This window comes from Cnephaeus nilssonii (assembly GCF_951640355.1).
Source record: "Cnephaeus nilssonii genome assembly, chromosome: 4".
NCBI lineage: Eukaryota > Metazoa > Chordata > Mammalia > Chiroptera > Vespertilionidae > Cnephaeus > Cnephaeus nilssonii.
In genome coordinates this window covers 47,651,807-47,671,592 of record NC_137075.1, presented here as the reverse complement: position 1 = coordinate 47,671,592, position 19,786 = coordinate 47,651,807, and the positions used below count along the sequence as shown (strand labels likewise).

Sequence of the window (19,786 nt, the reverse complement as noted above, 5' to 3'; positions counted from 1 at the left end):
ATAAGACAAACAGCAAAATAAAACAAAAATATAAGATGCCACACAGCAGGACATGACTGGCACACAGGTACTTCATAAAGTGTAACCATGTTAGAAGCTGATGAGACCACTTGGATTAAACCAGTGGGCCTTGAGGCACTGGATCAGAGCAAGCAGATGTAGGCAGGGAAGCCTGAGGTCGTATGAGAATAGACAAAGTGGTTATGAGCAAGGCCTCTGGAGTTAGATCCTGGGCTCAGATCCCAGCTCTGTCACTTACTATGTGACTCTAGGGAGCAATTTATAATCTCTCTAAGCCTATATTTCCTCCCCGGGAAAACAGATAGTAATAGTATGGATTAAATGGGGGAAGAAAGCAAACATGTAAATCTCAATAAGTAAGCAATGCCAGAAGAGTGGTAAGTACCAAGCGAAAGTTCATGGATAAAGGGGCAGACTCTCGGAGGTCCTTACACTTCAACTACTTGTGAAAAGAATATCTTTGGAGACCTTACCATTTCCACAATGTGGTTTTTTCATGTACATTCAAATTTTCTAGCAACTTGTAAGGTAGATATAACTATCATCACCTTCATTATTCAGAAGTGGATATTGAACTTCAGAGAGATTAAGAATTTCACGTGGCTTCGAAGGAACTCGGGCCAAGACTTTGAATCCAGATCGTCTGGCTCCTAATCTTTTTATTTCTGTCTTAAAAGTCAATTATTCTCACAGAGGTGATAACCTGGCATGACAACCAATAGCTCAGGCAAGAACTTCCACCAAGAGTAGATCGGGCATCTAAAGCTAAGTCAGAAGTGGGAGTCAAACACAAAATTTGTGTACCTCAGGCCTCTAGAAATAATTGGCCAAATATAAATTGATAGAAAAGTCCATTAATAGGGAAAGGATAACGTAGGTACCTCCTTACATGGGATACCATGTAGCCAATAGAATGAATGAGGTACATCTATATGTACTGGCCTAGAAAGACGTCCACACACCTTAAACAGGGCGGGCTGTGGAACAATATGCACAAGAGGGACGTTATAGGTAGTGTTTCAGAGAACAGACTTGACCCACTAAGTGATTCAGTGCTCATCACACGGTCCCCTTTCCACACTATTACTCCCACAGCCTCCTTTCACAACTCCCATTTTTCTTGGTCCTCGTTATCTTTTCTCTTACCCACTCTCTTCCCCAGTTTCCTCTCTTCTCTCCGCCTGCGGCTCCTACACCTGGGACCCTAGGAGCACTTGTTTGTGGAAGCCAAGCGCATGCGCTTCCTCGACCAGGGAGTGGGCATGTTTGCCCTGCCCCCAGGATGAGTCGGAGAGTCATTGATCCCAGTTGCGCGCCTCTCGTGCCAGCACCCAACCCCGGCTGCCCAGCCCATTTCTGCCCAAGTCACCTTGGTGCTCAACTAGGGAAGTTGCCGTTCAGTTTGCTGAGATCACATTCGGTGCCGGGTTTTCCTGTTCGCTTCTCTGGCTGTTGAGACTCTTTGGCAGGTGGTGGTGGTAATGATTGCCATGCTTCCTGCTGTTACAGCTCCGCCCTCTAAGTGCGGGAGTTTAAACCAGATTTGCTTTAACTAGGGAACTGAGAATAACAAAGCCCGCCCTTTCCCCTGAAAGGAGATAATGAGTTCCCTCCCCTCCGTCCTACATGCTTCCTTGCGTGAACTAAATTGCATACAAAACTCAAATTGATAGTCGTGAACTAAGCTCCTTAAATAGTAATGATTAGTAGCAGCTAACCCTTACATTGAGCCTACGGTGAGCAGTGAACCTCACAACTGTGCCTATAAGGTAGGTCCATTTATTCCCATTTTATTGATGAGGAGCCATAACACAGAGAAGTTAAGGAATTTGCCCGAGTTCACCCAGTGTACATTCATTTAGTACATTTAGTGGCAGAGCCTGAATTAGAACCCAAGTAATCTGGCCGAGTGTCCAGTACCACCAAGCACTGCATTCTGCTGCCTCGCAGAAAGAAACCAGGCTAGGGTGAAAATCAGTGTGCAGGTCAAGAAGCAGTTTATTGAGGCTTCGTTTTCTTTTACGTCAACTTTGGGAAATAGGAGAGAGGAGATTGGAATGGAGACTGGAAAGAAGACCAAGAGGTTCTGAGCTCAGAAAACTGAAGTGGAAGAGGTAGATTAGTTACAGGAACATACAAGTATCTACATCCATTTTTAGACATATAAATATAATTTATTGAGGTGAAATTCACATAACATAAAACAAACCTTTTTAAAATGAACAAGTCAATGAACAAGTACATTCATACTGTGTAACCACCACCTCTACTAATTCCAAAACATTCCCATTACCCTGAAGTAAAACCACATACTCATGAAGTGGTTACTCCCAATTCCCCACTCCCCCCAGCCCCTGGCACCACCAATCTATATTGTCTCTTAGACTTATCTGTTCTGAATTTGCATATAAATGGAATCATACAAAACAGAATCATACAATAGCAAGCCTTTGTGTCTGGCTTCTTTGACTTAGCATAATGTTTCTAGGTTCCTCTTCGTAAGTAGCATATATCGGTACTTCATGCTTTTTATGGCTGAATAAAATTCCATCATATGTACATAACACACTTTGTTTATCCTTTCAGCCATTGATGGACAGTTGGACTGTTTCCATCTTTTGACTATTATGAATAATGCTACTGTGAACATGTACATATATATACTTGTTTGAATACCTATTTTGAGTTGTTTTGCATCTATGCCTAGGAGTGGTATTGTAGGGACATGACATAATTCCATGTTTAACTTTTGAGGAACTCTACATCCTTTTGAAACTCTTCCTTAATACTATAATATTATTAATACTACAAATAATATTAGATATAAGGAATATATTAGACATTTTAAATCAGAGTGTTGAAATTTGGGGCCAGAGAAACCTGTGCATTGTAGGATGCTTAGTAGCATTCCTGGCCTCTACCCAGTAGATGTCAGCAGCATCCCCCTCTCTCCCCCCATTTGTGAGAAGTAATAATATCTCCAGACATTGCCAGATATCCCCTGGGAGGCAAAATTGACATCCTTCCCTCTGAAAATCACTGTTTTAAAGGATTCCCTGTAAACTTGAAACAAATAGGACGCTAAAGCAGAATACTAAAACAAAGTAAGGGCCTTTAAGAAATGGACATTCCTTTCAAGTTTGCAGACAAGAAATACTTTTTGTTTACTATGTTATGTTAAGGAGGTTGTATGTGTGACAACCAGAAAATTTTTTTATCATTATATATTCATGTAACTTTCATATGTATCTTTAGAACCATAAATCTAACTTATCCACAGAACTCCAAGAAATACAGCTTTTCACCACAGTGTGCATAACATACTAAATCACATTTATAGCAGACTATATCACAGAATTTTTAAGGTGGCAACTAGAAGGAAGATTTGCAAGATATTTTTGATATGGTAATATTTATGATTTCACATGTAAACTCAGACAGAGCCCATAAAGAATTCCCTATTTGGTTCAGCCAAATAATGGAAAGACAAATGCTGATTTTCATTACTGGCATACAGTGAAAACCAACTTATTTTTTACATGTACTGTTAAAGACATGGTGAGTTGGTTGTAGAGTGGGAACTCTTGACTACATAAATACCTTTACCATCAAAAGTCTGTCAAGATTAAGACTGTTATGAAAATGGACCAGCCTTAGGCACACACAGCATTGGTGTAGAATTCACAGCAGTTAGCAAGGGCTATGGCACTGAACTCTTTATTTTCCCATGGACCGGAAAAAGAAGGAGCGTTGGTGCCATTCAGAGACGTACTGAAATGAAAAGCCAGAGAGATACATAGTGGGTCAGATTTTTAAGAAAATTCAACAAGACATATCAATAAGTTCTACCAAGCACCTGGGGGGGGGGGGGGGACAGGGGGAGACCTATAAATGGATCCAATTGCAATGACCAATTAAATAGGACAGAATTAAGTAATTTTCTCATTCATGCCCAAGATAAGACCTGTATATAAGCATCTATTTCCACCCTCCCTACATACACCCCGCCCCCCCCCCCGCCCCCCAGTCCCAGGCAACCACCACTCTGTTTCTATGAGTTTGGCTTAAAAAAATTCTTTTTTGATTCTACATATAAGTGATACCATGCAGTATTTGTCAATCTTATTTCACTTTGCTTAATGCTGTTACAAATACCAGGATTTCCTTCTTTTATAAGGATACATTTTTGTATCCATTCATCTGTCAGTGGACACAGAGGTTGTTTTCATACCATGGCTACTGTGAATAATGCTGCAATGAACATGGGAATACAGATAGTGATTCCATTTTCTTTGGATATATACCCAGAAGTGAGATTGCTGGATCATGTGGTAGTTCCATTTTTAATTTATTCGGGAACCTTCATACAAGTAGGGGATTTTAATATTCCCATTTAGTAATAGATAGATCATACAGACAGAAAATCAACAATGAAACATTGGACTTAAATTATATGATATACCAGATAGACTACCATACATTTATAGAACAATCCATCCAACACCAGAATATACTGTACATTCTTCTCAAGTACACATGAAAATTATCTGATAGGTCAGATGCAAGGCAACAAAACAAGTCTTAATAAATTTAGGAAGATTGTATTACTATCTGTTTCTTGTAAGACTGGTCTAGTGGTAATGAACTCCATCAGCTTTTGCTTGTCTGGAAAACACTATTTCTCCACTTCTGAAAGACAACTCTGCCTGATAAAGTATTCTTGGTTGGCAGTTTTTTCTTTTGAATATATTATCCCACTCCCTTCTGAACTACAAGGTTGCTGGTGAAAAATATGCAAATATTCTTATGAGGATTCCCTTGCACATAATTAGTTATTTTTCTTTTGCTGATTTTAAATTCTCTTTGTTTTTAACTTTTAACAATTTAATTATGTGTCTCTGTGTAGGTCTCGTTAGTGTCCCGAATGGGGAGGTTTGCAGTCAGCACCTGAATGCAGGCTAATTAGAAGCTGGATCCTTAGATACCAGCTGGGAAAGTATGCAGTCAGATTCTTTTCAGGGAGAAACTGGGAGATGGGCATTTGTGCCTGCTCCCTCTGTGCTGAACCTGGGTGTATAGCTATTGGGGGTTGCTTCTGTGCTCATTTAAAAACTTCATCTTTGTTGGCTAGATTTCCCACTGGAAATTGATTTCCAGTGCAAGCCCAGTTTACTACCAGAGATAGGTGATTTGGGGGCCTGTCCCTTAAGTGGCAGCCATAAAATTTGGGGCATTAGATGTGTGTACATGCTCCTTCCAGGGAGATACTGGAAAATTGGTTTTATTGTTGGAGGGAGAAAGTGGGCTCCAAGGAGGATCACAGTCATCCCATAGATACATGCTAATTAGAAGCTAGACACAGGGGCCTCATGAATGCCAGCCACATTGGTTATCAGAGCCAGGTGATCTGGGGGCTTGTCCCTTGGGCAGCACCACAAAAACTGTGGCACCATAAATGTGTAAAACTCTTTCCAGAGAAATGCTGATGACCTGGTTTCATCATTGAAGCGAGCCTGAGGGAAAAGGTCAGGGAAGTGCCCATTGGCTTGTTTGGGTTCTAGGGAGGATTGCAGTGAGCACTTAGTTGCATGCTAATTAGAAGCGACAGTCCAGGCAGCAATTTAGAAAGTCTGCTGTAGAGCCCTTTCCTGGGAAAGACTGGGAGATGAGCAATTTTGCCTGTTCCCTCTGCACTGAGCCTTGGAGGATAGCCACAATGAATGCGCACCGCCTGTTAAGAACTGCTCTTGGTTTGCTATAGTTCTGGGAGACTCAGAAACCCAAGCCCCATATTATTTCAGAGCTAAGTGTTTGTGGCACCTGCCCCTCAGGTTGGAGCCTTAAAAGTTGGTGCCCTAGATGTGCAGTCCAAACCCTTCCCTCCTCTGGGAGAAGTTGAGTTGGGAGTTCCCTCAATTGTATGGTTCTGTGCCAGGGGTGGGGTTTATGGTAAGACTGTGTCTTAGCCTTTCCTACCCAATTCAATGTGGGTATTTTCTCAGTTTCCCAATGTGTAGGAGTCACTCAGCTAGTTTCTGGTTCTCTCAAAGGGAATTATTATAAAGCTGTACATTCAGTGTAGCTTGGAGGAGGGAAATTCAGGAGCCTCCTCTATCGCCATCTTGGTCTGGAGTCACTCAAAACTTATTTAGTATAAACAAATTGGACAAAAACATGATCTCTTTTAGAATCTAGATGCTAATGACACTAAGTAAATAACTATAGACAAAAAGTCCATTGCAGCTTTGGAGGCAGAAATGAGCAGGAAAGAGTATTCTGTTAATTTTTCAGTGAAGTTCAATGGAAAGACAACTCACTGTTAAAAATTAGCAGTTTTCACTTTATTCATTTACTTTAGATTGTGCTTACAATGAAATCCACTGGACTGCCACAAGAACATAGGAATCAAACAATGTCACTATCCTGTTTATCATTCATCTTTAATAGTACAATAAAGGGATTATTTTTCAAAGATTGTTGGTTGCCTACTCTGATGATAACCTCCAAACACAGTCATCATTACTGTCTGAAGAAGCCCATAAATTTTTAGCCACTTAGAACCATTGCCAAGCCTTCACCTACAACATTCTGGTCACAATAGGGAAACCACACTTCCTTTCTTCTTCCCCTGCCCTTCCACTTCTCGGTATCCTACCAATATCAGTAAAATCTGTCAGTTGTCCACACTAGAGATAATACATACTAGAGGTAATAAGAGAAAAGAGCATAGATCTAGACCACCACAAATACCCATCTTCCTTCTTAAACACTCTATTCAGGATCCACATGATTACTCTCAAGACCCTGTTTCTCCCAGAAGATTCCTGAGTTGAGGATAGCATGTTAGAGGAGGAAGCTGGGATCCTGATGCTCACTCACCTCTGGAAGAGCTCTCTGCAGCACACATAGGCCTCATAGGTTCTATTGGTGAAACTTGTGTTTAGGAAGGAGACACAGTCAGTTTCAGCTCCCCTGGGAACATAGAGGATTCCTGGGTAAAGGAGACAGAGATAGTAAGGGGAAGATTTTACACATGTTCCTGAAAACTCTCAATAATTTGGGTGTAAATTGGAGAACATTGTAGATTAGGTGCCTTTTCTATGCATCTGTGAGATGGATGGTTAAATCAGTATTCTGAGAGAGATCGTATCAGTATCTAGGTATGTGATTTCTAACAAGAGACTAGCTGAGGTACATACCTGCCACACAGGCACTGATAAGGGATACACAGGCCCCTGTGAAGAGGGCACGGACTACAATCTTGGACAAGTCACCCTTCCGGTGGGGTACCATTGATGCTGCAGACAAAACAAAATAATTTGATCTCTTCCTCACCAATCTGGTATTTCCCATGAGCCCCAATTAAAGAATGCAGAAGAACAAAACACAGCAGAGGAATAGCTTTTTTTTTACTACTAACCACCAGAGGCGGGCCAGCAGTGCCCTAAGAAGTATGTATATTCTTTAGTCCTGAGGGTTCACTAATTCAAACATTTCCCAGGTCAAGGAACGTGTGTCTGACCCTAACTTCAGTGGTTCCATGAACATTCCCAAGATGAATCTGGATCAAGGAAAGCTCCAGTTTGCTCCAGACAGGCACAGATGCCTGGTATTCACTAGTTGGACCAGAATGTGATGGACTGTTTTGAGCCAGAGGGATAAGGACGGCCACATTTGCCTAAACCTCAGTCACATGATACACATCCCACTGCTAGATGGCAATCTCACAATCAGACAGTAATTGGGCATCAGAATTAGAACAGCACAGACAAGCATTTAACAAAGGGGGAAAATAAACCAAAAGGAAATTGTTTCACCTTTAAATTGTTCAACCAGCAGCCAAATAAATCAATTTAATGATTCTTAATGATTCTAAATGGATGCATTTAGCTGTATTTCTTCTTACACTTTATTTCTAACTTGGATCTTCCAAACTCTTGGAATTTGCTATCCCTAACCTCAAGGACAACTCCACTTTCCTCATACTTTTTCACCCAACCATCACCCACAATCTAAATGTATCTGTGTCTGCTTCAAATACTCACTCCTCCCCCACCTAGTGATTTATAGCTTTTAATCCCACACTTGACACCAGTGGTTCTTACTGTCTATCTGCCCTATGTGTCTGATGATTTTATTTGTCTTTTGATTCCTTGTGCAACTCCTACGTCTATGAAGACAACTGGTGAGCAGCCTAATTTCAGAAAGTGCCTTTGGTACTGAATAAAAAGCAATGGATATATATGCACAATACCCATTTAATGGCAATATAAAAGTAATATCATGATAATTTTCCTCAAAGGGAAAATAAAAGTAAAATAAGTCTTTTGAGCCTCCAATTGAATGGAAAAAGAGTAACAGAAATTGAGATTGTAAATGTAGCCTGGGCCTCATGCATAGCCAGGCACATGGTTACCTTAACTCCAAATTATCTGTGCCAATCAGGGCCCATTTCACACCAGCTTCTCTGTCTGGTCTCAACTTGTACTGAAGCACCAGACTGCCTACTTCAGAAGCTGGGGTCTGTCTGGCTTATTGGGTAGCTGGGAAAATGAAATAACTCACTCAGGCCTCCCAGTGTGATTCCTATGGAACTAAGATTGGCAAATCCACAGAGTGAAAATGTTGTAATGGTTTCAGCTCTCACCTAGGAAAAACACATGCAAATAAGTAAATAAATTCAGTCCCATATGTGTAGTCATATAATCATGATAGAAGTTCCAAAGATCATAGAACCCCCAATCTTTTCCACATTACCCTAAAGAATATGGAAAAGATGCTCAGAAAATAATCACTTCCTGAGTTATTACAGGAATAATGTTATGGCAACCACAATGGGCCTCTTTGCCCAGCACTCTTCTTGTTCAAGTCCATGAGTATGGAGAAGGCCTAAGAATGAGGATGATTGAGATAGAGGGAGAGAGAAAAGGAGATCAATTTATAGCATTCAAACTTATACATGAAGAAGGGGACCTTAGACCATCAAAAATAGTGTCCACCCTGAACTTCCCCAACTGTAAATTACATTATAGAGAGAAGTTGGGTCAGAGTGCGGGGGAGGAATAGCACACAGACCTCAGGGGCCTGGAGCTAAGCATATTGTTATGCTTGCTTTGTGGTTTAGGCCTGGGACATTGGAAAGGGATCCATGGGTGTGAAACAAATTTGTGTAACACTTTCTGTCTGCCCACAAATGATTTATGCTCTTCTGAATTGCCACCTACAGAAATCCATTGTTTCTCGCCCCCGATCCACTCTTCCATTCCAGAGAGACGTTTGTTCCTGTATTGAGACAGTTGCTGATAGGCCACAAACTCATTTGTGAAGAACTTGATCCCCACCATCTCAGCCACCATTGGACAATCTGCCCACTCTACACCCATCATGAAAACCATAGGCCTTAGGATATAGGAGCAAATCACCTAGGTGAAAAGAAAGAACAAGTAACACAGGTCAGGACCCAAGGACTTTCTCTGGAGCCTTAAGTTAGTCTCCTCCACCCTTCTACCCATGCTCTCTTTTAGCTCACTGTGGGTCAGGAGAGCACTCACAGTTCAAGGACCACTTAAATACAGCACAACAAATGTAACTCTTTACCTGGAAAGTGAGCCCCTGTATGTCTACCAATTCCCCTAGCCAGGAAAGGGCAGCATTGACGAAGGCCAACACGGCCAAAAAGGCAATCAGGTTGGCTGCTACATTAGTGGCAAGGCCTATGGCATCTGTGGCTCCATTGCTGGCAGCTTCCAGGATATTTGTCTCCTTCCTGTGGTTATTGGGCATAGAAGAAGAATATGGTGTCTGGATTAGTCTCAGCCTCTCACAGAAGAGAAATCCCACTTTTCCTGCGGTGCAGGAGTGCAGGAGGAAGGTGCAAGACCAGCTTAAGAGGTGATGGGGTTCCTTAGTGACTCTTGGGGTGGAAATTATACTGAAGCACTATCAGATTTAATTGCCATGAAATTGCACTGACACCTAGGACAGAGGATACTGGTCTGCAGAAGACAGAGGCAGATGGAGGGTTAAACAAATAAAATCTACATGATCCGCTAGAGGTAGAGGTAGACAAGAGAGGATATGGAATCAGATTATTCCTTCTCCAGGAGACGTGAAGCCTCTGCCACCACAGCACTACTCCTGACTCTGCACCTGACCTCAGCGTCTCCCAAATTATATGCCTCATTGGACTCACCCACGGGGCAATTTTACCCCCTCCTTATTCTTGAACTTGGATTCCTCCACTTCTGGATATACCAACTTTGACAAGGCAAGGGCAGACGGGGCCGCCATCACAGACGCAGAAATCAAGGATGATGCTTCAATCTGTAAGGCCAGACATAGGAATCAGAGTCTGCAGAACCCAAACGTGGGTTCACCCAGGAGTGATCAAAAAGATTATGCCTACCCCAAAGGATATGAAGGCTCCCAACACAGTGCCTGAAATGGTGGCAAACCCTCCAGTCATCACTGCATGGATTTCAGAGAGTGTCATGTCTGCAAGGTATGGACGGATGAGCAGAGGTGCCTCTGTCTGTGAACAGGAGAAGCGAGTCAGATTCAAGAGGATGTGACTCTCCACCCCAGAGTGCCCACCCGGCCCAGGGACACATCCCTCTAGTGTGAGTGCCCTTCCAGGCCGGAGCTCTGCTTTTAGGCCCTCCCAGCATCTGCCTCACTCTCTCTGGCACCTAATCATATCCTGGCTGGTATTGTTATCATTGATTTTCATACATGTTTGTCTTATTTATGTAAATTCTAAAATGCTATGGAAGGGGAATGGTATATTTTTTTCTCCATGTCTAAAATCAGCTACAGTAAGTTCTCAATGTTGTTAAGTTCTGTGACTGTATAATGAAATCAACTTTACCATAGACTAATTGATATAAACAAGAGTTAAGTTCCTATGGCATCTCATCAACTTTATATTGAAATAAAATTAAATGAAATACTTTTTGTCCATACATTATTTGAGGACCTGATGTACTTAATGAATGACCTTATGAAATACAGTGTATTTCCTGAGTACATATTAGTAGCTTTAAAAGTACGTATTAAATTAATTGCAAATATATTATTAAAGCCCATTGTTGATGAAAGAATCAAAAGAAATGTTTGAAAATGTAATGAAATTATGAAGACCCAATTCTAAACTGTATTAGCATCAACCTAAGGTAATGTTATTTATCATTTAATGAGTGACAATTAATGTGCCTAGTGCTGTACTAGAGGCCAGGGATATTAATAGAAATAAGGAAAAGTTCCTACTCTTAGGAGCTTATAGTCTAGGACAGAAAACTAAGCCGATTATGGATAATTTCAGTAAAATGTGGAGTGCTAAGGTGGAAGCATGCAGAAGTACTCTGAAAACATTTCAGAAACAGTTAATCAGCCAAGGGCTTTGAGAGAGAAAGACCTCAATACTAACTCCTTGTCAATTTGACAAGCCATTGTCATTGTCCCTAACATTGAGTTAATCAGCCAATAGCATATATTGAGCACCTATTCCATATCAATGTATCAAACAGTGTATTATGGGGAAGAGCCTTGGTGTGAGCTCTGAGCAAGGCAAATTATTGCTTCCTCAGAAACCCTGGAAAACAAGGATCACAGGGAGAAACTAAAACCATAGAGCACACTGAAGGCGGTGAGATTTGGACCAGGATGTTTCCCTATATTCCTGTGTAAGAAGTTGGATCAGTGGTTAAGGATGTCCAAACTAAGTATACCCAGGTAAGTAGTTGTATTACAGATGAAGGGTAAAAGCAGTAAGCTGAGTTTCCTTTGAACTTCTGAGTTTTCTTTCATCAGTGATTAACTGCCCATACATCTCATTTATTTGACTTTTCAGAAGGAAAACACACTTTTCTCAACTTGTTTTCTGCCACATCATGTATTCCCCAGGAAAAAAATGATCAGAAGGCCTCAGAGTACTTACCATACCCACAAAGATGTTTCCTGCCACAGCTAGGGTCTCTGTGGCGGTGGTGCCCATGGTAATTTGTAAAAACCAGGCAACCTAAAGGGATACAAAGACCTAAACCATTAACATTAGTGGAAATCTTGGAGAGTATCTAGCAAGCTTCTCCCCAACCCCATTCCCTTCTCCATTTACTGGTAAGGAAACTAAAGCCTAGAGAAGTGGAGTGATAAGCCCAAGGCCACAAAGCAAATTACCAGAACTCAGGACTCTTGGCTTCCAGAACTAGTAGATTAAAACTCAGTATGAAATGGCAGTCCAGCCCATTTTCTCTTCCTGCTCTGCTCCTCGGCCTACCTGGAGCCTGGGCCTGACCATCCTATATCAGGCATGCTTGAGTTTGCCTTTTCTCACTGGTTCTAACATCTAGATCCTACATGTGAGCATTTTTCCTAAGTGAGTGTCATGTTCATGCTTCTTGACAGATCACAAGATGAAAGCCCCCCTCCTGAGTGGTGTAGGAGAATGACTCACCTTCTGAACTAGCCACTGCACAAGGCCCAGGTAGTAGAGAATGGACATCACACATCCAAAGTAAATGATGATTGGTAAGGCCTATAATGAGAATGACGGGCTACTAATGAGATATTACAACAGACCCCCCCGACCCCCCCGCCATCCATGGTTTCACTTTCTGTGGTTACCCACCATCAACCATGGTCAGAAAATATGTTATGGAAAATTTAAGAAGTAAACAATTCATAGGTTTTAAATTGTGCGCCATTATGAGTATCATGATAGAATCTCGTACTGTCCTGATCTGTCCCGACTGGGACGTGAATCATCCCTTTATCTAGTGTATACACTGTTTACACTAGCCACCAGCCCATTAGTCACTTAGTAGCTGTCTAGGTTATCAGATCCACTGTCACAGTATCTCAGTGCTTGTGTTCAAGTAACCCTTATTTTATTTAATGGCCCCAAAGCACAAGAGTAGTGATGCTGGTAATTCATAAAGTGCTTCCTTTAAGAGAAAAAGTAAAAGTTCTCAGTAAGAAAAGAAAAAAAATCATATGGTAAGGTTGCTAAGATCTATGGTAAGAATGAATTTTCTATCTGTGAAATTGCCTAATTTATAAGTCAAAGGTATGTCTGTATAGGGGGAAAAAACAATATTTATAGGGTTTGGTAATATCTGGTTTCAGGCATCCACTGGGTGTTGGGGGGAATCTTGGAATGTATCCCTCACAGGTACGGGGGACTACTGTACAAATATGCTCATGTATGCCATAGATGGACTGTTTCAGGCCTCTAAATTAACTCTCAGTCTTCCAAGAGCAGCTGACACAGTATAGATACTCAGTGGATATTTTTTTAACACAAGCTAGTTTAGGAATAAATTTTAAATATATTATATCTATTATCCCATTAGTACCAAGCCACAAGGAGCCTTCCTCCCCCACTCCTATTTTATTCCAGTTTCAGTATGGTAATGATCAAAGGGTGGGAGATTGATGCTGTTCCTTCTACTGATGGGGTCAGATCCTCTTCTTAGGGTCAAATTGGTATGTAGACTGGCTGATCTCTTGGGCACACATTTTTATCCTCTGCTTTACATCTCTCCCCACATGGACCCTCATCCCTGCCTACAAAACAGATAATGACCTGAAAAGCAAAGACATCCTTGACCAGCGTATCCCCAAAGACAAAACTGGAGCCAGCCACTGTGTAGCCCAGGAAAATCTGAAAGAAAAGAGAGAGAGAGAGTGAACAAGAGTGAAGCCAGGTAGGACACAGAGGAACATTCGATCAGACTCAGGCTTGATTAGGTCTTACTTATGTTACTGAATGTATCTCTCACAGTTCTTTATTCATATGATTAATTGTACCCTAGTATACTCTCCTTTCCCACCAGATCTCCCACCACCATAATTAACAAGATGTAGTGCAATCTCTGCATATCTCCCCGCTCCCCACTCAAATCTCCTTTCTCTCGGGTTCTGAAAGAGCATAGCCCTCACATTCAATTTTTCATACCTGAACCTGGTCTCCCAGCCATTGAAATGCATTAAATCCAGGATCAGTTCTGATGACCAAGATCCCAAAGACAAATTGAAGACCCAGGCCCCAAAGCACCGTTCTCCAGGACACCTGGGACCAATAAGAACTCAGGTTATTCCTATGTGAGTTCTTAACCCTACTTGTCCATTATGTGGTTGAAGTTTTAAACATGTATTCATGGTACTCTGGATGAAACCAAGCAAGGATGTTAACAGGAAATCTAGGGTAAGATGGAGTAGGAAGCAGGGGGAAACAGAGCGGGATAATATTTAAAGAGCCACATATGTCCATAGAGTGCCACTCAGCCACAAGCCAGGCTCAAGGCTGGCGAGTGCAGGGCGGTGGTGGGAGCCTCTCCTGCCTCTGCAGCAGCGCTAAGGATGTCCAACTGAGGGCACAGGCCAGGCTGAGGGATCCCTGCCCCCCCAGTGCACAAATTTTGTGCACCTGGCCTCTAGTATACAAATAAGCATCATAACCAATACTTTAATATTTCTATGTGCAATGCAAGTTGATTCTTTATTGTATTCTCTTTTCTTTCTTTCCTTTTTTATTTTTTTTTTTGGTTCTTTCTTTAACACTGGCTTAGATCCACTAATTTGATATCAAGGAAATAAGTGGTCTACAGCCTCTGAGAACTTTAAAACTTGTCTTAGGAGCAAAATCATAAAAAAAAAAAAAGCAAATTCCGGAGATTCTAAAGAGCTTAGTTCTATGTCTTTGTAATCAATACTTGACACATGTACTTTGTAATCAGTAACACACAGCCCTTGGCCCACCCAGAATACCCCAAACTCACTGCACTGTGGTGTTTGGAGCAGGCAAAGAGGATGAGGATGAACATGCAGATTCCTGCAAAGGACATCAGCTGCTCTGGCCTTTGCGCTGTGTCTAGAGCTAGCCACAGGATGAGGCCAACCAAGGCGACTCCAGCGAACACCCTAAAGAGGGAATGCCAATACCATGTCATCAACTCAGTGAAAGAATAACAAATAATTAACCTTACCTCTAGAAAACAGAAGTTCACCCCAAGGGTAAATGAAATAACTCAATAGATTAGACACAGAGACATCTCTTGAGAATCATTCATCCGGCCGTTTCCTAGCGAGCAGCTCTCTCTCCAATCCTTGTAATCACAGAATGAAGCTGAAAGAGTCCAACCTGAGGATGCAAATCACATGAGTTCCTTTCCTCAAGCTTCCATATCAGTAAGATGTGATATAAAGACTCATTCTTTAAGCTTGTACTAATGAAAAACCAAAGTATTTTAAAAAGAAATAAAAGCATGCATGGTCCTCCCCATGAATCTTCAGACAAGAGTAAAGGCTAAGCCACAAACCAACCCCTATGGTCTCATGGTCCCTTGATATACCAAACATGCTGGATCAATACACAGACTGGTTTCCTCACGTCTGAGTGTGGGTGTCATTTCAGTTCCAGGGGAAAGAGTTAGAAGGGAGAGCACATATGAAAAGAAAGCAAAACAAAAAGAGTACTTTGTCCATTGAGATGGCTCAGGAACAACAACAAGAATAACAAGGCAGGGTTGAATTGTGGAGCTGTTCTTACTGTGAATTCTTCTCACTTAAAGTGAATAAAATCTGGCTTCTAGAATCTATCCTGCTAATGAATAGTGTCATTTTAGCTTTGTCTCCTCAGTGTCAAATCAATAATCCAAAATTTAGGATGTAGTGTGGTGTGTTTCTCCAAATAACTGCTGTTGCAAACATTCTTAACATCCATTCTCTGTGTGTCCATTGGAGAATAGGCAGAAAACAGGAACTCTCCATAGAGTCTAAAAGTTATTCTGTCACTCCAGGCCTGTGTCCAAAGAACGTGTGTATGCTATACAGTTAGTTAGATGAACTATGGCTACTATAAAATTCAGTATTTACTGAACAGTACGTTTGCCAGTTAAGCTCTAAGGAACGGTAAAAGACACTGGTGGGGTGGGAGAAGTCTAGGGGACTAGAAGAAAAAAAGCATAAAAAGTATCAGGGAATTAAGGGAGACACATATGAGCACCAAATCAACTTGGTAGCTTAACGCAGCTATAAGCCTCTTTGTTTTGATTACTTCATTGCAGAAAAGTATGGTTTTCCTTATTTCTGTCATGAACTCTGACAATAAACAGATGGAAACTCTTCTCTGAAACTTAACCCTTCCTGCCCCCTAGCAATGTTGATACACGAGGCTACAAGAAACTGGACGGAAGTCCAGTGCTCAGAGGCCTGTTGCTATTTGCTCCCTGAGCATTGATTTTGAAAAGTATAGGTGAGGGTCTGAGAGACGACAGTTCAGGAACTGTCAAAGAAAGGGGGACAAGTTTGAGCGACCAGGGATATTGAGATTCTTAACTCACCATTTCATCCAAAGCTTCAGGCAGGAGTTTTCAAAGGGCTTCAGACATCTTGTTAATGTTTTACCAAACAAACTTTTCAGAGCGCGGTGAACCAGGACCAAGAGCACCAAGCAGGTGAGGACGAACAAGGCCAGTGCCCTCTGGAAATCCAAGATGCAGGCTGCCAGGAAGTAGGCAGCATAAGCTAAAAGGAGAAGAGGCAGAGTGAGGATCAACAAGTCAGAGCTCCCCAGGGGCAAATGCAGCTCTAGTCATCAATGTCTGGGACTTAAAGCAAGAAAAACCCTCCAGCCTCAAACCAAGCTGCCGTTCTCAAGGCCAGGCTGGATGGCTGCTTTCTTCTTGAGGATACCCAGGGAGAGTCCAACTTAGTTTGAATACTGCATGTTTTCAGTCATCTTTCATTAACTCCCTTGAATTTACTCTGATATCCTTTTTCAGAGTAAATTTGGAGTGCATTTGATCAATATCCGCCATTAAACATTCCAAAAGTCATCTTTTCTAAAGCTTTTAACCTTTCCTCTTGAGCAAAACCATATAAACACTAGGAAGAATATCAGGTCCTCAAAGTATGTCTTTCATTATAACATTGATAAGATGCCATAGGAACTTAACTCTTGTTTATATCAATTAGCCTCTGGTAAAATTGGTTCATTATATATCACTCCACTGAAAGTGACAGAACCCATTGACAATGTTAAGTGAGGACTTACTATACAGTCCTCATCCCATAGCTCCTTGACTGACCCCCAAATATAATTTTTGTTCTCATCATCCCAGCTGCCTCTAATATTGACATCAAAATCCCATACATCACTGACAATATATATTAGAGGTTTGCTGTTTTAAAAAATATTTTAGCCCTAGCCGGTTTGGCTCACTGGATAGAGCGTCGGCCTGCAGACTAAAGGGTCCCAGGTTCAATTCTGGTCAAGGACATGTACCTTGGTTGCAGGCACATCCCTAGTTGGGGGTGTGCAGGAGGCAGCTGATCGATGTTTCTCTCTCATTGATGTTTCTTACTTTCTATCCCTCTCCCTTCCTCTCTGTAAAAAATCAATAAAATATATTTAAAAATATTTTATATCATTGATCTTACTAGCAAATAAGTAATGTATACTACAGGTTTCTCTTGTAAAGACTATAAAGACCATGCCCTACATTGAATCAAGACACTAAAACAGACACACGTCCAGATTCTCTGAAATATTTAAGTCCATCAAATAATTTTGAAAAATAGTTTATGCTCAGATTTTACTTATTCCTAGAAGTGCAACCAATAAATATAGTTCAGATTATTTATTTATAAATAATTCAGATCTATACATCACATAAAAAAGATCAGTTTGTGAATAAAGTTTTATCCCATTTAGAAACATCTTGACACAAGATCACATTCCTAAAATGATTGTGTCTCTCGCTTACAGGAATTCTCAACACCTCACCCAAACAGAACAGGCCCAGCAGGATCTTCTTGAACAGGCTGACATGTGTTTTGCAGAAACTTCTTGCCCTGGTGAAAGGTTGTAGTAGTCTCCTCCTGATGAGAACCCAAAAATTAAGATACGAAAGTTACTCCATCCCATTTGTATCAATTCCAGACCTTAGATGACCTGGCCCGAGGAATAATTTTCTCTTCTCCATGAGGAAATTATTCAGCCAGGGGGACATTAGGTAGTGTCCCGGCAATGCCCCAAGGCCACATCGCAATGGGCAGTAGGTCAGAATAACCCTACCCAATCAGACTGGCAATATCTCAGTAATCTCCTACCACAGAGGTGGACACTCACATCAGGGAGAGACTCCTGGGACCTATTTCTTTCCTGTTCCCCAGGGATTAGGCATTGCTCAGTTTCCAGATTCAGAAAAGGGCCTTTTCTTCTGAGTGGCAGCTTTGACCATTCCTTTCTAAAAACCACACAAGCTCATAACTCTGAACAGCCAATCAGATGTGCTTTGACAGACTGGAAGGAAAACACCAATAACCCCTGGGTGGGCAGGAACTGAGAGAAGATGCCCAACAGGGAGGACTATTCAAATTTGATTTAACATTTATATAGCCCTTTCTATATGCTGGGCTCTTTCTAAGAACTTTACCAACAGTAACTCATTGACTCCTCCTAAGAGTGTTTGAGGTGGTTACTATTATCATTCCTATTTACAGATGTGGAAACTGGAAAACAGAAGTTGGGTAACTAGGAGCTCCAATGGCGCAATCGGTTAGCGCGCGGTACTTATAAGAAGTTGGGTAACTTTCCCAAGGTCATGGAAGCTGTAAGGAGTAAAGACAGAACGTAAACTCAGGCAATCTGGCTTCAGAATCTGAGCTCCTCACCATCATCCTATGCTGTATTTTACCTAGATTCCAGGCTCGCCTATCTGACATTCCTCAGTATCCTCAGCACACTGCAGTCATTTGAGCAAAAAGCTCTAATTTCCAGCCCGAGCCAGTTTGGGTCAGTGGATAGAGTGTTGGCCGGCCTTCGGACTGAAGGTTCCCAGGTTTGATTCTGGTGATGTGTCTCTCTTACATCGATGTTTCTCTCTCTCAGTCTCTCCCCCTCCCTTCCACTCTTTCTAAAAATCAATGGAAAAATATCCTTCTCCGTTGCTGCCTTTCCCATCTAACACACTCATTCTTCATTATACAGGCTTCCTTTTCACTCCTCACTCCTCCTCTGCTTCCTCCTCAATTCCCTTTCTGCAGGAAGCCCAACCCTGGATTAGCAGAATAGAATGTGTATTAGCAGATATAGATAATCTGAAAAAGGACAAAACAATATTTATCACCACCTAACTGAATCAATTCAAGAAGATACCTTAGGATCTCAAGAACTCTGCTACTTTCCAGGATTAATAAAGAATGTAGTGAGTAAAAAGTATTGCTTAGAGGTGTCAGATACCCAAAGGACATCATTATCTTTGGAACGTCATTCACAAAACACATCAAGGAACGAATTTAATTTTAACTCTAGTCTTCCTGTATGTGCCAGGTGTATTTGATTTGCTCCTCTAGATCCACTCTCCACCTTGCTCTGAGCCCAGGGAGTCTTACCCTGTGGACTACACCTATAGGCTCCCATGCCCTCTGGCTTACCTAGTTGGGTTCTACCAGGGGAACCCCGAAGAGGATCAGAGTGTAAGAAAAAACTGAGGTCACATACTGAGGTCTTCTTTATCTGACTCTCTTAGGTTCTCTTACATATTGTCCCTTCGGGCCTAGGATAGTAACGGTTCACTGCTGCTGGCCTCTGGTTCCTGCACTGTCCTTCCTTGTGGTTCCACTACATCTTACACACATCTTTGTAATGGTCTCTTTGTAAATAAACCCTTTTCTAATTATCCTAACTTAAGTATTCCATTTGTTTCCTGTTGGTACTCAAATTGATACACTAGGTAAAGCTGATATAAAATTTACCCAGTCA

At 41.5% G+C, this 19,786-nt stretch overlaps 1 protein-coding gene across 4 annotated transcripts in view; it reads right to left on the bottom strand.

The window, feature by feature from the left end:
- Positions 1–2,395: 2,395 nt before the first annotated feature.
- SLC28A2 (solute carrier family 28 member 2) overlaps positions 2,396–19,786 on the bottom strand; it is a 38,755-nt gene continuing 21,364 nt past the window's right edge. For 3 of the 4 annotated variants that reach the window (XM_079769274.1, XM_079769275.1, XM_079769276.1), the window contains 15 exons: positions 17,807–17,901; positions 16,362–16,545; positions 14,799–14,940; positions 13,976–14,089; positions 13,604–13,681; positions 12,473–12,553; positions 11,957–12,037; positions 10,427–10,552; positions 10,214–10,344; positions 9,619–9,787; positions 9,246–9,443; positions 8,587–8,668; positions 7,221–7,319; positions 6,901–7,012; positions 2,396–3,792 (listed from right to left, as the gene is read on the bottom strand). In XM_079769274.1, coding sequence (XP_079625400.1) covers positions 3,675–3,792; positions 6,901–7,012; positions 7,221–7,319; positions 8,587–8,668; positions 9,246–9,443; positions 9,619–9,787; positions 10,214–10,344; positions 10,427–10,552; positions 11,957–12,037; positions 12,473–12,553; positions 13,604–13,681; positions 13,976–14,089; positions 14,799–14,940; positions 16,362–16,545; positions 17,807–17,901 — 1,810 coding nt within the window. In that variant the 3' untranslated portion in view covers positions 2,396–3,674. The remainder of the gene's footprint in view (positions 3,793–6,900; positions 7,013–7,220; positions 7,320–8,586; positions 8,669–9,245; positions 9,444–9,618; positions 9,788–10,213; positions 10,345–10,426; positions 10,553–11,956; positions 12,038–12,472; positions 12,554–13,603; positions 13,682–13,975; positions 14,090–14,798; positions 14,941–16,361; positions 16,546–17,806; positions 17,902–19,786) is intronic. The other variant, XM_079769277.1, reaches the window with a different exon arrangement.